General features: G+C 47.6%; 1 protein-coding gene and 1 long non-coding RNA gene across 3 annotated transcripts in view; one reads left to right on the top strand and one right to left on the bottom strand.

Moving 5' to 3' along the window:
* Positions 1 to 4,141: 4,141 nt before the first annotated feature.
* On the bottom strand, positions 4,142 to 7,123 carry FOXG1 (forkhead box G1). Its single transcript, XM_074821547.1, is given in 2 exon segments — positions 4,142 to 6,340; positions 6,343 to 7,123. Coding segments are annotated over 2 exon segments (1,383 nt in total). The 5' UTR covers positions 6,509 to 7,123; the 3' UTR covers positions 4,142 to 5,123.
* A 160-nt stretch (positions 7,124 to 7,283) lies between these two features.
* LOC141922405 (uncharacterized) overlaps positions 7,284 to 15,642 on the top strand; it is a 9,648-nt gene continuing 1,289 nt past the window's right edge. Inside the window, exons 1-2 of one of the 2 annotated variants that reach the window (XR_012622976.1) lie at positions 7,284 to 7,472; positions 8,931 to 9,069. This is a non-coding gene — a long non-coding RNA (uncharacterized LOC141922405). Of the gene's footprint in view, positions 7,737 to 8,930; positions 9,070 to 15,642 lie in introns of both variants that reach the window. The other variant, XR_012622977.1, reaches the window with a different exon arrangement.

Here is a 15,642-nt window from a genome sequence, read left to right as displayed (position 1 = left end):
GCACGGGGAAACAGTACGTTTAGACAGAAGTCTGTCATCTCTATTCATTCGTATCACATGGATCTGCCTGTTGGGAGAAGAAGTAGGGAAGGTTTTCTTGAAGTGCACCTACCCTTCTGGCGGGAAGGCTTGCTGGGCAGGTTTCTTCTGGAGGGTCCCATCTCTCTGGAGTAGCTGCAGTGGAGTTGAGGGCAGGTTCTCCGGTGAGGTAGGAATGTGCAGGAACTCCGCCCTCTGGGCACAGTCACACAAACCCAGCAAAACAGCCACAGCCAGCCCTAAAACCTCTAATGATCTTCACCTTCACCTCTTTCTAACCCAGTTCTCCACCACTTTTTGACCCATTTACCCAGGCACCTTCACCACGGGATGGGGAGGGGGGGTATTCAAAACAAGAACATCTCGGCAGTTTTGTGCACTGAAAAGCTACTACAGACACTAGTGCATGGATAAACACCTCTGTAGGGTTGTGTGTGTCTGTCTGTCTGTATACATATTTAGTGCCATTCGTTGTAGTTGTAGTTGTGTAATATGTATGCGCATCTACTTTCTTTCATGGGCGGGTGTATTATTCGCGATTATACAATGAAGTACATAGCTGTGACTATCTACAGGCAGACTTTTGTTTGTTTGTTTGTTTCTGTCCTAAGGGAAAATACGAACAATTAAAGAATATAGTCACTAATAAAACAGTGAGTTTTGCTCAACGTTCTTTCTTAAGCAAAACTCTGATGTGGTTCAGTCAAAACGTAACCGGCGTTCAGTGGGAGTTTTGCTTCAGTGAATAGTGAATACGTGGTGATTGAGACCTCATATTAACAGAAGTGGTGAGGGGGTGTGTACCTGAATCATAATTTCTGACATAAATCTTAATAATCATCATCAGAAGTTATAAAGAGTAAATTGACGTCCCAGTTAAACTATTTTTTCACGTACCGGATTAAAAAAAAATATCACTCCCCCAAACAGTAGTTTTGTGCCATTTAAGGCAAAATATATTATTGTTCACTTCCTTTTAAACCCTTTCGTAAGAATACATTCCACATAATGGATCATATTTTACTGAAACAAAAGAAAAATATTTAAAATATGTCAAAAATTGGTTGGCCAAATATCGCATTGTAGATTCCAGTTACAGTTTATTATTCCTCAAACATGTTTGCAAAGGCAATCTTAAAATCGTAATTGGAGGTTTCTTGATGAGCAGATTTCTTCTCCTACGATCTATGCGATCAAAGTTAATCACCTCAAACATCAACTAGGAATATAACAATAGCTCCTTAATTCCATAAAGACCATCTGTCCCCCATAAACACTCTAAATTAGGAAACGCTAAAGAAACGACGCAAAGACACCGCAACATTCTAGAAATGTGCATATTAAAAAAAAAAAAAATCTGAAAGCTTAGCTTGAGGATTTTACACATAAACCACCAAAGAAACAAGTATCAGATAACAGAATTATTGCCTGCTTAAAAACAAAACAAAACCAAAAAACCCCAAACAAACAAAACCCCCAAAACCAACCAAAATCCAAACCCAACCAAAAACCAACCACAACCTCACAATTAGTACCGAGCGAGCCTCTGCAAAGAGTAGCCTAAAAGACATCTTCAGCGAACAAAAGGGTTTCTCTTGCTGGGGAGCAGGCAAAGGTAAAGGCATATTTGGGGCCTTGGCAGTTTCGCTACAATCCGTGACAACTTTAGCGCTTTTTTTTTTTTTTTTTTTTTCCCCTTACAAAGACAGTCTCATTGCTGGTAATATGTGTATGGAAACGTGAATAAATTACCAGCTCAACAGCTACCCCTTCCCCCAGTGTAAGAGCAAGAGGGAAAAGTCTGTGGCACCTGAACTGCTTAGGCAGCACTTTGCTAGACTGAACCTAAAGGAGACCATTGAGAGAGAGTGCTTGCTTAAACGAAGTCTGGAGAGACATACATCAGGGCTACCCTTTTCAGGAATTATTATGCATCACGCTTATCTAATTAATGCTTATTAGCCAACCCCAAACTCTGACATGGCGAGATTCTGTTTTCCTCCAACCTGACTGGTCTTTTTCCTCCTTTTAGTATACTGTCATCGGATTTTTTTTACATTGCGAACTAAATAATACTTTTAAGTATGTGCTATTGGATTTCCTACAGTATACAACCAATTGCAAGTGGTTAATAATAAATAATTTCCTTTGTCAGCTGCAGCAGATGCCATTCTTTTAATTTGCTTAGGCACAAGTATACAGAATGGGATCTCGAGGCTTCAAGAGTTTAAATCACACCTATTTCATTTTATTGTTTCTGATAGGCTTGCTGTAAAGGAGTTCTGGTTTTTAGTTTTTTGCCATCACTTCTTTTAATGACAATAGAGTGAAGAATATGGGGGAGGGTAGGCGCTTCCAAGTGGTGGTATCATCTCTTTATCCCCAAACAAAGCAACCTTTTTCTCATCGTGATGATTAATTTTGAATTGCAGAAGTGAGAGTGAAAGCCAAGAATATCAGAGATTTCTCTCCTTCTCCCCCACACAGTGCAGAGCTGGGTGTCCCATCTCTCATCCGTAACCTTTCACTCCTCTCTCTTTCCTGCAGATCTGCTTGCATCTGTTTATTTATTACTTATTTTCGGAAGACTTCCCCTCCCTCTCCTTATTCTTTCCGCATGACAAACACTCTGCTTTCAAGAATTCAGATTCGCTGTTGCTTCTTTATTCACTCCCCGGCATTTTTTTTCCTTTTTCTTCCTCTTTTCCGTCTTTCTAAGATCAGCTCTTTAAAGCGTTTGCGATAATATCTCCGACCTAGAGATTATTTTTCACTGGGCCTATTGTGAGCAGTCGCCGGCTTATTGCACTGCTGCAGAGCCCAGTTTAGACTACACAAACGTAACAAATGAACAACTTGTCCTCTGCGGACTCGCCGCGGGGTCCAATTAGTTCCTAAACCTTTTGCACAAGTTTTCTAATTATTTTCAAGAGTCACGGCTTTTATAGGCTCCCCTAAACTCATCAAGAAACCAATTCTTTTTAGGATTAAATGCTTCTTAAAATTACTCGTCGCGTTGCCCCCTTAGAACTCGTGGCTTGCTCTCGGGGCAGCGGAGCGTACTTGCGGGCGGCCGCGGGGGGACTGGGCTGCCGCGGCGGGCGGGGAGCGAGAAGGAGCTCCAGTGCAAAACTTTCCATTTAAGTGCATCCACGCAGGTTTGGGGGTTTGGGTTTTCTGGCTTTGTGGTGTTTTTTTTTTTCTCCCCCCCCCCCCCAGAACGTTGGAACATCGGTATGCAAGCCAAGGGCGTCACGTGACCCCGCCAGCCCTCCGCCTGGCCGCAATGGGCTGCGACCCCCCCGCCGCCCGGGGGCCACGGGGGCGCGGGCAGAGCTCCCAGATGGGACACGGTCGCTACTTTTGCAATATTGAAAGCCAAAGCGTTTGCAGCATTAAAAGTATATAAATACATATAGTATAAGTACTTCCGGAACAGTGTTCCTTTAAGGTAAGGATCGCATTTTATCCACATACGGATCATAGCTTGTTAAATTTGATCAAATGACTATATGAAAGCTAATATGTATATGTATATACACACACATACACATTCATAGTTAGTTTACCTCCGGTTGACATAGAGTCGAAATTAATTTCCCTCAGAAGAACAACTCTTTGAATGCATTTCAGAGATTGCAAGAACAACATGTATCTATGTAATAATGCACCTTTTATTTTTCTAATGTGTGCACACATACTTAAATTTTAGATCTGTGTGTATATATATATATATACGTACGCAATTTGAAGCACCTTCAACGTAAGGCAGTTTCCAGTAAGACACCCTACCTCATCCTAACCAATTTTAAGCAAACTTGATCAGAGTTCTGCCCCAAAATGGACATCACTACGGTGGCCGTGATGTTTAATTAAATACCCTGATCCTTTACATTTGAAAATACTGTTGTTAAAGACAATATGATCGGAGGTACGGGGGGCGGGGGGGGGGGGGGGCGGGGGGGGCGGTGCGGAGGGAGAAAGGAGCATATGAAAAATGGTGGACTGCTGTAATAAGCAGCGCTCTGATCTCCCTGTAACTTTAAAGCCTCTGGCATATTAATTTTAGTTAATAAAAGAGACAAAAAAACTATCAAGTATATATGAATTTAGCCTATTTTTTTATTTCTGTGTGTTCATAGTAAACATTTTTGTAAGTGACAAACACGGGCATATGACCACAGTATCACAATCAAGAAATTTTAAGACGACATTAACAATCACTCAAATTTATGCGGCATTTGCGCAACACAGGTTACATATTTGCAAGGTTTACCTATAAGTACAATAGGTATTAACATTTCACTACATTTAGAAAAAAAATAAAGGTGACCTGTTAGTGACCACATACATCAAAATATACACAACACAAACTGAAGGCAATCATTAATTTTGTCCCCTTCTGATTCATTTGAACGGGCAGTGCTGCAAACTGAAATAATGTTGCTGTTTTTTTTAAATTACTCCGTACACTGAGTGCATTTTCTAAAACCCAATCTTTGGTCTAAAAGTAAACAAACAAACAAACAAACAAAAAAAGGAACCCCAAAAAAAAGAAGTTCAGTAAAGAAAAGGATAAAATAATAAATGGCCAAAATGTAGTTCTTGGGCATCTTTCAGTATTAATTCTGCTTAAATACAAATCACATTTTAAGGTTTTTATAGTTTTCATAAATTTAGTGTTTGGTTTTTTTTTTTTTTTCTCTCAAGGTCTGCACCCACCGACATATCCATGATAACTTATAATACTGCAAACATGGAGAATCTGGCGGCTTTTAGTGATAGACTTATCATATTTGAATAAAAAAATTGCAAAAGCAGTCACTATTTAGATACACATTCTACTATAATTTTGTCTTCCAAACTTCATAGTCTACAATGTAATCTCCCCACATTGCACCTTGCTGACACTCCTCACCTTGGTGGAATAATAAACAACCCTAAAGACTGAACAAACGTACAGAAAATGGGGGACTTAATAAAAAATACCTGGACTTTTTTGTTTTGCTTTTTTTTTTCTTTTAATTATCATTTACAATGCAAATGTGTGTAAAATGTTCACTTACAGTCTGATCCCATGGATGTTAATGTATTAAAGGGTTTGAAGAAGACCCCTGATTTTGATGTGTGAAATAATCAGAAAGTCCTCCGGAAAGTCCCGTTGTAAAACTTGGCAAAGAAGGTCTTAAGGACTCACAGGGGAGAGTGGAGGGCGCCTGTGGCGACGTGGAGGAGGAGGCTGCCCTGGCCGTCATTGAAGTGCTGCTTTGAGAAGTCATTGAAGGGTGAGGAACATGGGGGAAAAAGTAACTCGTCTGTCCTGCTAGGAGGTTTACAGAGCAGGGGTTTAGGGAATAGGTGCCGGAGCAGGGAACTGACAAGCCACACGGCACTGAGGCGGCCAGAGCTGCTGCTGTGAGGTGATGAGTGGCATAAGGTATCTCTCCATTGACTAGTCTATCAACACTTAACCCATTAGACGTGGAAAAGGAGTGGTTGTTTCCCAAGGAGTTTTGAGTCAACACTGAGCTGTAGGGCATGGGGTGGCTGGGGTAGGCGGACGTGGTCCCATTGTAACTCAAAGTGCTGCTGGCCCGGGGGTGGTGCAGGGAGAGGAAGGGGGACATAGGCCAGTACAAGGATCCTGCCCTATCCATGAATGTCAGTCCGGTGGAGGTGAGCCGGGCGCCCCGCTTGAAGGCCAGCTTGGCCCGCGAGGTGGTGGAGCGCCGGCGGAGCTTGCCGGTGGTTCCCCCGATGAAGACGTCGTCGCTGGAGGGGTCCAGCATCCAGTAGTTCCCTTTGCCCGGGTCGTCGTAGTGGCGGGGCACCTTGACGAAGCACTTATTGAGCGAGAGGTTGTGGCGGATGGAGTTCTGCCAGCCCTGCTTGTTCTCCCGGTAGTAGGGGAAGTTCTTCATGATGAACTCGTAGATGCCGTTGAGCGTGAGGCGCTTTTCGGGGCTCTGCCGGATGGCCATCATGATGAGAGCGTTGTAGCTGAACGGCGGCTTCTCGTACTTGCCGTTCTTCTTCTCCCCCTCCTTCCCGCTCTCCCCGTCCTTGGCCCCCTCCGCCGCCCCCTTCTTCTCCTCCGCCGCCTTCTCCTTCTCCTCCAGCTCCGCCGCCGCCGCAGCCGCCGCGCCCGCGTCGCCTTTGCCCGCCAGCATGTCCGCCTTGGCCACCTCCAGGGCGCCGGAGGCGGCGGCGGCGGCGGCGGGGGGCGGCAGGAGGAGCTGGCCCTTCTCCTCGTCCTCCTCCTCGGCCGCGGCGGCTCGCTGGGGCTGCTGCGGCGGCGGGTGGGGTGGTGGTGGTGGTGGTGGTGGTGGTGGTGGGGGTGGTGGCTGTTGTGGTGGCTGTGGCTGCTGTGGTTGTTGTCGCTCTGGACGGCTTCGGGCACCAGGCTGTTTATGCTAAAGGAGGATTTCGGCAGCATTTTCACTTCCTTCCTATCTCCCATGTCCAACATCACACACTAGTCTGAGGGGGAAAGTTGCAGCGGCCGAGGGAGCAGCGCGCGGGGCGGCGGCGGCGGTGGCCGAGGCGGCGGCGGCGGTGGCGGCACCACCGGCGGCGGCAGCGGCGGCGGCGGCGGCAGCGCAGTTGGACCGCAGTCTCAAGCGCTGGCAAGTCATGTAGCAAGGACAGGAACCGCCGGGAGGGAAAAAAATAATAGTAATAATAATCACCAATCAGATAAAATCAAACCGAGTCAGAGCGGAGGAAAAAAAAAAAAAAAAAGGAGAAAAAAAGGGGAAAAAAAACCCTCTGAAAGCCCAACAAAAAAAAAAAAAAAAAAACCAACACACAAACACACACAAAAAAAAAAAAAAAAAAGCTACTTCATGGTGCCTGGTTCCCCCGGCAAGCAGAGCAGGGGGGAGGAAGGAGCAGCCGCAGCCGCGGGTCGGCGAGGAGCGAGCGGAGACGGGCTATACAGACCGCCCTGGCCGCAATTAATTTCAGAGCTGCAGACACGCACCGGGGCTGTAAAAAATTTTTTGGTTTAACCTTTCCCACCGGCCGCCCAATCAGGGCCGGCGGCGTGCCGGCGCGTCTGCCCGCCCGCCGGCCAATGGCGGCCCGCCGCCCCGCCTCTCCCCGCGCCCGCCCCCCGCCGCCGGCCCGCCCCCCGCCGCCGCGGCTCCCGCGGCGCAGGGATACCGGCGCAGGGGCGCATCACCGCGGCGGTTTGCGCGCCCCCCCCCCTCCCCCCCCGCGCCCCCCCGCCCGTCGCTCCGAGCACAAATCCCCTCACGCCAAACAAACAGCGCCCGTCCCACGGCTGCGGGCCCGGGCGGTTTGCCTACTTCGTAGTTTAGCCGGTGGACTAAAGTTGCCCCGTCCCTCTTTGCCCCCTCCTCTGGCGGCGAAGGAGGCGGGGTGGGAGGCCGGGTGGGTGAGGAGGCCGCGGCGCACCGGCGGCGGCGGAGGTACTACTTTGCGGATCCCGCCGAAGTCGCTCGGCGAGTTTATTTTTTCTAGGCCCCGGTGTCAGTTATTTCTATTCGTTATTTTACCAAGAGGGAGGGAAAAAAAGATACTCAGCTGGCGGGGACGCAGCCGGCGGGGCGGACCTCTGGCCGCCTCAGGCCCGGGGTCCGGCAGCGGCCCGGGGCGGAGGCCGCTGCCCGCGGCCTGCCGGGGAAGACGGTCTGCTCCGGCCCGCTCGGTCCGTGTCCGCCACGCTCCGGAATGTGAGTTGGGAAGGCACGGAAAGGAGCGGACCCTCTCCTCTCGCCTCCTCTCCGCTCTCTCTCCGTGTCTCCGGCGGCCGGGCGCGGCGCCAGGCCGGCGGCGGGGCCGGGCACCGCGTTCCCCTGCCCGCCGCTCCCTCCCCAGCCCCGCGCAGCTCCCGCTCGCCCGCCGCTTCCCCTGCGGGGCCGCCGGCGCATCGCGGGGGCGACGGGGCCCTCCTGCGTCCTCCTTTGCCTTGCAGGGTGGTTTCAGCCAGAAAAGCGCAGGCCGCGTGTCAGGTGTAAAAAATAAATAATAGCATTAATAACCCCGTGAAATATATGTCGCGATTTCTTGCCGCCCCCCCGACTCGACCTGGCCCGGCCCGGCCCGCGGTGTCCGGCCACGGGGTCTCGGTTCCGCGGGTTTAGTCTTGCTGTGGGAGGGGAGAGGGCGGGGGCAGGGGCTCGGGTGCCCCCGAGGCCGATGGAGCGGATGGGGACCGGCGCGCTCCGCCCGGCGCCCTTCGGCTACTGCGGCGGCAGGGACTCGGGCTCACGGCTGCGGCTTCCCGGGACCGCGGAACTGGGTCTTAATCACCCACATCACGTCGTTTCTCACCGTCAGCACGGGGAGAAAAATCAGCCCCGAAACAAAGCGAAATAAATCGCTCAGCTTTCTTACTTGGGAAGCAGAAGGGGAAATGTAACGGATAGAGAGAGTGCTGATCCCATTCAAACCGAAGCTGTAGGCAAAGGCAACGTATAGCGCCCCGTTAAGCTACCCAAAGTTTACGGTTGTGCTGCAGCGAAAAAAAATGTGCCGCAGAAATAATACGTGCAGCTCAAGCCCAGCTAAAACAATTTATCCCGGGAAAATTCAGGTTAGAGCTCCGTGCAGCAAACGTGGTTGTGTGTAGATGTGCGTTTTATGTATGTGTTTGTATGTGTATGTGTGTGTCTGTGAGGGAGGGAGAGCGAGTGTGAGAAAGGGAGAGTAAATAACGAGAACAATTACAATGGACCGGTAATAAACAATTGCAATTGGGAATGGCATGAACTCTGTGCATTGGATTAACCTCGAATGACCTCACCACAATTGTATTTATTTATCCAATTTCATAACAGGTTGCTACTGACAAAAAAAGAGATAAAAGTCAATGATCGACCACGCTTATTTTTTACCTTTTTTTTTTTTTTTTTTTTTTTTTTTAGAAATGCGGTTAAAAAAAATCATGTCAATTTGTAATTATTTCATTGCTCAACACTGAAGTCAATGTATGGGAATTCTCGAGGATGAGTGCAATGTGGAGGATATGACTTGACTCTACCATGGCAAGGGGTAAGAGGAAAGGTAAGATTCCCGCATATTATTATGATTATGATGATCATTAACTAATATGTGTCATTATGGTGCACTAGGATCCCATTAGGGTGGCTGGGCCCAGTGCGTTTTCCTACTCGGTCTAGCATGTAATGATTCGGTGTAACCGGATTCTTGAGAAAGGACAGGTTACGTAAACATTTACTGATGTGGAGTAACTATACTATTTGTACTCTGATATGCAGGAAGGAAAGTGTTGATTAACACAGAAGAAAAAAAAAGCGAAATTAGCTGATTGCATGCTCATAAGTGCAAGCTGTCATTGAACTGCTTTTAAAATAGACACAGCTGGGTGTTTGTGTTGAAAAATTTCTTGTGTTTTTGCTAATACTGAAATAAGCATGATTTTGTATACCAAACATTTTCAGATCATTAAAATTTGTAATCTGTGCTGGTTTTAAACACAAAGAAAAGAAACAGATTCATTTCGCTGTAAAATTTGCTGATATTATATTAACTCAATCAGGTCTGTACAAATGGTGTATTGTGCCTTATCAAATCGCTTTGATCCATTTAATACACAAAGTGCCAAACGTGTGTATTGTTTGTTAACATTGAACGTTTTATTCAAATCCCAGCTCTGCAGAGAACTGGAGGAGTTCTCGTTTAATGTAACACTGACATTGCCTGTTGAAATTTTAATGCGTTGAGGTGTTTCTTAGGTCAAAGCTGAGTTTACTTTGCGTTGTGATCAGGGATGAAAATGTAGCAAGGAAGAAAATAAATGTTTTATCTTTTTGCATTTCTGAGCAAAGGGCTAGCACCAAGAGAAGCACGCTTTTAAAAAGTTTCGTGATCTAGATTTAACATTCAGTCATTTGTCACGGGTGCAGGATAAAGCTCTGTGCACAAACATAGGATTTATATTATATTTTTTTTAATGCCGTGGATATACAGTTCTACCAAAAAAGGAAATGTTGCGTCCAATATGTAGCACATATCTTTCTAAGCCCATGAAGATTAATTCACTGTTTACAGGACAGAAAAGGATATGCAAGAGAAGCCACGTCAATTATTATTTCTGCTGGACTTTAAGTTTCGAGTCCCTCTCTTTTTTTTTTTTCTTCTGCCGAAAATTCTCCATTTATAAAACTGGAGATATTTACTTTGGAAATGTGGGAATCTTGCTCTAATGCCAGTTCTTCCCTGAGCTCTGCCCTGGCCACGACTCCCATTCACTTCAGTGGTGGCTTTGTGCGTCGTAGCACTGCGTGAGCGGCCGGTGTGACCCGTCAGCTCTGGCTAAACTCGAATTCTTCTAAGAAGGCCCCTCACGGCAACATTTTCTAATAGGGAAGTTTTTGTGGGGTGTCTGGAGAAGAAGCTTGTGTGTGGAGGGGAAGGACATGGCCCCAACCCCGTGAACCAGGGGTGGGTGTGCAGAGGGGACCCGGCTCCCTGCAGGGCGTAGATGCTCCCTCACCTGCGCGCTAGCCTGCGGTGTGGACCTGCCGCACTGAGCAGCGGGGATGGGCTGAGAGGGTCCGACTCCGGGGTCAGGATGGGGGTGAATGGCTGAGCTGAAACGTCCTGGCTGAAGTGCCATTCAGCAGCGATCTCCGTGCAGTTCTTGGATATAACTCATAGGAATAGTGTTTCAACAGCACAGTTTTCTCCCTCGTTTTTTTTTTTTTGGTTTTTTTTTTTTTGGTGGTGTTTTTTTTGTTTGGTTGGTTTTTGGTTTTTCTTTTTTAAATTTATGGTGTTTTGTTTTTTTTTTTTTAAATTAAAGGCCAAAGGAAAAACAGACCCTCTCCACTGTAAGCTCAATGGATATAGCGTACCCCCCCGCCACCCCCCAGCCCCAGCCTTCAATCCCCCTTCACACGGGTAGAGCGGCTCTGTACTCTCAGACTCTTTCAAGGGGTTAAGCTGCTAAAATGTACTGACAGCTTAAGAAATGAATGAGGGTTTTTTCAGCCATGAAGAAAGGGTATTTAATAACCACGCTTTGATGGCATCATGCTTCCATGAAACGAGTCGGGACACTTTGGTTTAACAGTCAGTAATATCACATTCGGTACAGTAAATGCCTGGATGTACGCATATTTAATTCTATTCCCCCTTGACTCTAAGCTTGCCTTATTTATTCCAGGTTACCTGGGCAATTAAGGTAAGGGCTGCTCAGCAGACACTGATACCCTGCTGCTAAGGCATGGCGAATGGGGACAGAGCGGTGCACTAACAAAGAGAAAGAGGTAGTCAAACATTTTGAAGAGGGGTGAATGGGACTGAAGGTGGACGGATGAATGCAGGCAAAGAGGGAGAGGAAGAAGTATTCAACGGTCCACCCTTCTACCCGCATTTGTAGATTTAAGTTTAGGTGTCCGTCTCTAGCCAACTTCCAGTTAATCCTCAACAGCTGGTAGTGGTGCTAAGGTTCAGTGATTAGAAGTTAGTCTATCTAGCATGCTGTATCCTTCTTCCATGGGTTTTGGTTACAGGTTATACGATTAGGATTGCGAGAACAGTAGTGAACTAAACTTCCCAGTAAGAGGTCTTCACACCAGGGAAGTGTTACTTTGCTGCAGCAGCCCTGCCTCGTCAGTCATTAGGAAGCTGCAGGTTGTCAGAGGCTTCTCTTGCGCGCACACACGCGCAGACACACACACGCACACACACAAAACCACAGCACTAAAACTAAATTAAGAAGCCGATGATTAAGACAAGCGTCTACGAGGCCTGTCATTTCAGCATCCTTCCATCATAACATTGTGGCACCGAGAAATTTGCTTGAAAACCCTGGAAAAAATGTCTATGGGAGAGCCTCGTGTTTGAGATAGCATAGATGTTAACATCAAATATAGACTGGGAACTGCCTCGGATGCAAGAGAGTATTCCGCAGAGGAAAGGAGCACTTGCAGAGACCTTTGGGCTATCGGCGCACACCCGAAACTGTGGTAAGTATCTCTCCCTTCTCTTGCAGCAGGTACGCAGGCACTGTGTGACTGGAACTGGACCGGGTTTGAAATCCGCAGCTATGTTCCCTTCGGAGACTTCGGGGAACTCCCCCTAAAGATAGAACTGTAGTGAAAAGTCCCTGCTGGATGACTAATGGTTATTGGCACTCAGTGCCCCTTTAAGGAGAGCAGCACATATTGTGCCGAAGACCTTGCAAGCACCCTTTAAATACAAACATTTTAAGTCCCCCTCCCATGCATCCCCACCCCTGTTGTTTTCGGGCTAGTTGTGTTGTATCTCCTCTCCCCCCCCCCTCCTCTAAGCTCTCTAGTCTTCCCTCCCCCCACCCCCATTCAGAACTAATTGCTCAGTTGCTTAAATGTTTCAAGAAGAGCTAAATTTCTCCATCCGATGATCTTTTGAGAAGCTGCACTTGCCATAAAGAACAGCCAGCGGGACACGGTATACCTTTGAGAAGCCTGCGCAGCTAGGGGAGAGGTAGCGTTAAAACAACGGCATTAACCAACTAGGTGCTAAGAGTTCCCCTCCTGTCGAACTTAGGAAGTTTCTTGGACGGGCAGAGGTCGGACGGAGAACGTGGAAATAGGGAACAATGGCTGTAAGGGCCAGAGAGCTTTGCTGATGTCGTGAGCGTAAGACAAGATAGAATAGTGACAGAAAGAGATCCGAGTAAACATTGGAGTATACGTTTCCCACGGGCGGCTACGCTGGGTGGAGAGGTCTGAATGAAATCGCCTTAATTAAAAGCTGAAGATTTTATTTATTTATTCCTGTAGCTGTAGAATACCATCCACAGAAAGCCTATGTGGAGAGTGTGGAGCATCCACTAGATTTGGTGTGTTCAGCTGCCACTGCCAGAATTTTTCAGAACAGATTATTTTTACACTCGCTGCCAACTTTAACGTTAAGACGTGCGTTTTTTTAGATCCTAAATGTCGCTATTATTTTATATGCCAGCATGCATAAGAGAGCCGTCACACCTGCCTAGGTAATACGTGTCCCTGTGTAACAAAAGCTCTCCCTAATTCAGGAATCAAACCGAAAATTAAAATATCCCTTAAGAATTACCCGTAGAGTTACGCAGACGACGATAATAAAATGCAGGGGGGAAATGGACAAGTTAAAAACCTGGTACTGTTCTCGAGGTTTAAATATGTCATTTTATTTTCTTCTGTGTTTACTGTTAAAATGTTCTTGGCCAACACAGTGCTTTTGCAGGAGTTATCAGATTGAATTAACGAATCGGGAAATAAAATACAGGGAAAAAGAACGACCTGGAGGAAAAAAAAACCAAAACACACCAACCTAAAAGTGCTCGAAGAGACTTCTAGCTGCTCTTTGACTCCAAAGGAGCTGTTGCTGGAATATTTTCATGGTGTTGTTCTAAAGCTCTTTAGCCTCTTATAAACGTAATCTTTGGCAAATGACACATGTATCTGGTTTTGCAGTTTTTCGGTAACTCGAGAGAAAAGACGCTCCCCCTCCCCGGCGCAGGGCCGGGCAGGCGCGCTCTCTCCTCCCGGCGCCGTGTCACCCGGGCGCTCCGCAGAGGGCGGCCGGCCGCGGAGCTGCCCCGCCGTTCGGCCCGCCCCGCACCTCCACCGCACCCCTCCGCTGAGCGGAACCCGGGCTCGGCGAGGTCAGCCGCACATCATCCGATTGTTAGGGCCTACAAAAGCGCAACATCCTCCCCTACCCACCCCCCGCCCGCCCGCCCCGGGGCCCCCTTGTAACCACAGCAAAATGCCCGGTGTAGCACAAAAGCCATAGCCAGCCCTACAGCCCTGCAGGAGAAGGCGTTTGGCGAGCCTGGGAGCAAAGCCGGTTTTAGCCCTGCCCGTGCCTGGGGCTCGGGCGGGAGGAGGAGGAGGAGGAGGAGGTGCCGGAGTCCGGTGCCGGTGCTCGTTCCGGCCGCCGCACGGCCGGGCGGACCCGCACCTTGCTCTAGCCCCGAGGAGGCTGCCCGGGAAGCAGACCTTGCCCGCTCCTTGGTCTTCTCGCATGAGTAGGGCTCGCAGGAGTTGCCTCTTTATGTAGGTTGTTCTGAACACTTTTTACATCGGGCAGGGTGGTCTCCATGTTTTCTTTCTTTCTTTCTTGAGCGGAGGGAGGGGGGAGTGATGGTAAGGGGCTTGTTGGATGATTATAACCGCTACCACTTATAAATAAGTTTCTTGGGGAAGGGCTGATATCGTACCCTTGATATCAGTGGGTGTGTTCATGTATTATTTTAATATGATATGTCTTTTATACAGAGCTTGTTTTCCTCCTCCCTCCCTCCCCAGCCCACCCCCCACCCCCCCGCTTTGTTTCTGGAATTTGTTTCGCTTTTAAAGCACCAGCACAAACAAACAAACACACAAAAATGACTGGCAACAAGTTAAATCCCATTTGTGTCCCTCCCACCGAGCACGGACGGTGCCTCGCTAAAGCCTGGGGTTTGTAGTTTTGCCGCGACAATAATTTGACCAAGAAAGAGGAGCGGCTGCGGACGGACTTTCCGTGCACTGGCAATACGGAGAGGAAAAACGTTGAAAGAGAGTCCTCCCGGGATGCATCTCCTTTGTGTGTTTTCTCCTCTCCACCTTTTAGATGGGGTGCTCGCATAGGCTTGCACACCCACACGCAGAGGTTATGTTTCCTAGGGAATTTTTAGAGAACAATGTTCATTATAATCGAGCTATAAATTCCACCTAAATAATGAAATCATGCCGTAGCTCCGGAAACTCACACAAATAAATAATTTCCATTTGCCTACTAGCAGAATACTAGCAGAGGATGTAATTATTTTCACATTCATTTCAAAACATCAAGGAAAGGGTAAAGAAAAGGCTCACAAGTCCTTATACACGTCGGAATTAATAAAAAGATATGCGTTTAGGAGTAGAACACGTTCTTTTTTCCTTCCAAGGAGACTACAAGCTAATTTCTGTGGTTATATCAAACCGTGAATCCGCAAAAGCAAGAAGCGTGTTCTCACTGACGGTCGGGATCGGGCCCTGCTCAGGCTTCGCTGGCATGCTCTCGCAGGGAGCCTCCTGCATTTCCGCGCCTTCCCTTATTTTTTCCTTACAGAATCGCAGAAAAAACATTCGTGTTTGACTGTGGTACGCGTACCTAAGAGATACCTTTTCACGCAACCGCACGGTTTGCAAACGGTGGTTTAACTTTATCTGTTGTGGTGGGCACGTGTTTTGTCATATGAAATTAACTTGTGAAAGCCTTTGTATTATTTTTTTGATTCGTGTTTGGCGACAAGGCAGCTCGTATCTCATCGCGTTGATGGTTGATACAATTGCTAAATTAAAGGCATGTTTTCGGCTTTGAAAAACAACAACAAAAAACCAACCCTCTGAGAGCTCATCGTCAGCAAAACACCCCGAGGAGCAGTATAACAACTCAGCGCAATATTTTCCACGCGTGTGCGGTATCTCCACACTCTCCTGTGTCATTCTGCCTCTCTATTGTCTGTGCCTAAAGATAGCCAAGTCATTCCCGGGGTTCTTACTTACAATCGCCACATAAAAGAATAGACGGACGGTATACGGATAGTCGCTCTAATTGCTTGGAGGAGTGTTCCGTGTCTTTACGTGTTCTCCGGTGGTAAATATTAGCAACTGA

Source organism: Strix aluco, chromosome 4, assembly GCF_031877795.1.
Source record: "Strix aluco isolate bStrAlu1 chromosome 4, bStrAlu1.hap1, whole genome shotgun sequence".
Lineage (NCBI taxonomy): Eukaryota > Metazoa > Chordata > Aves > Strigiformes > Strigidae > Strix > Strix aluco.
Note: the sequence above shows the minus strand (reverse complement) of the source record. Positions and strands in the feature narration are given on the sequence as shown.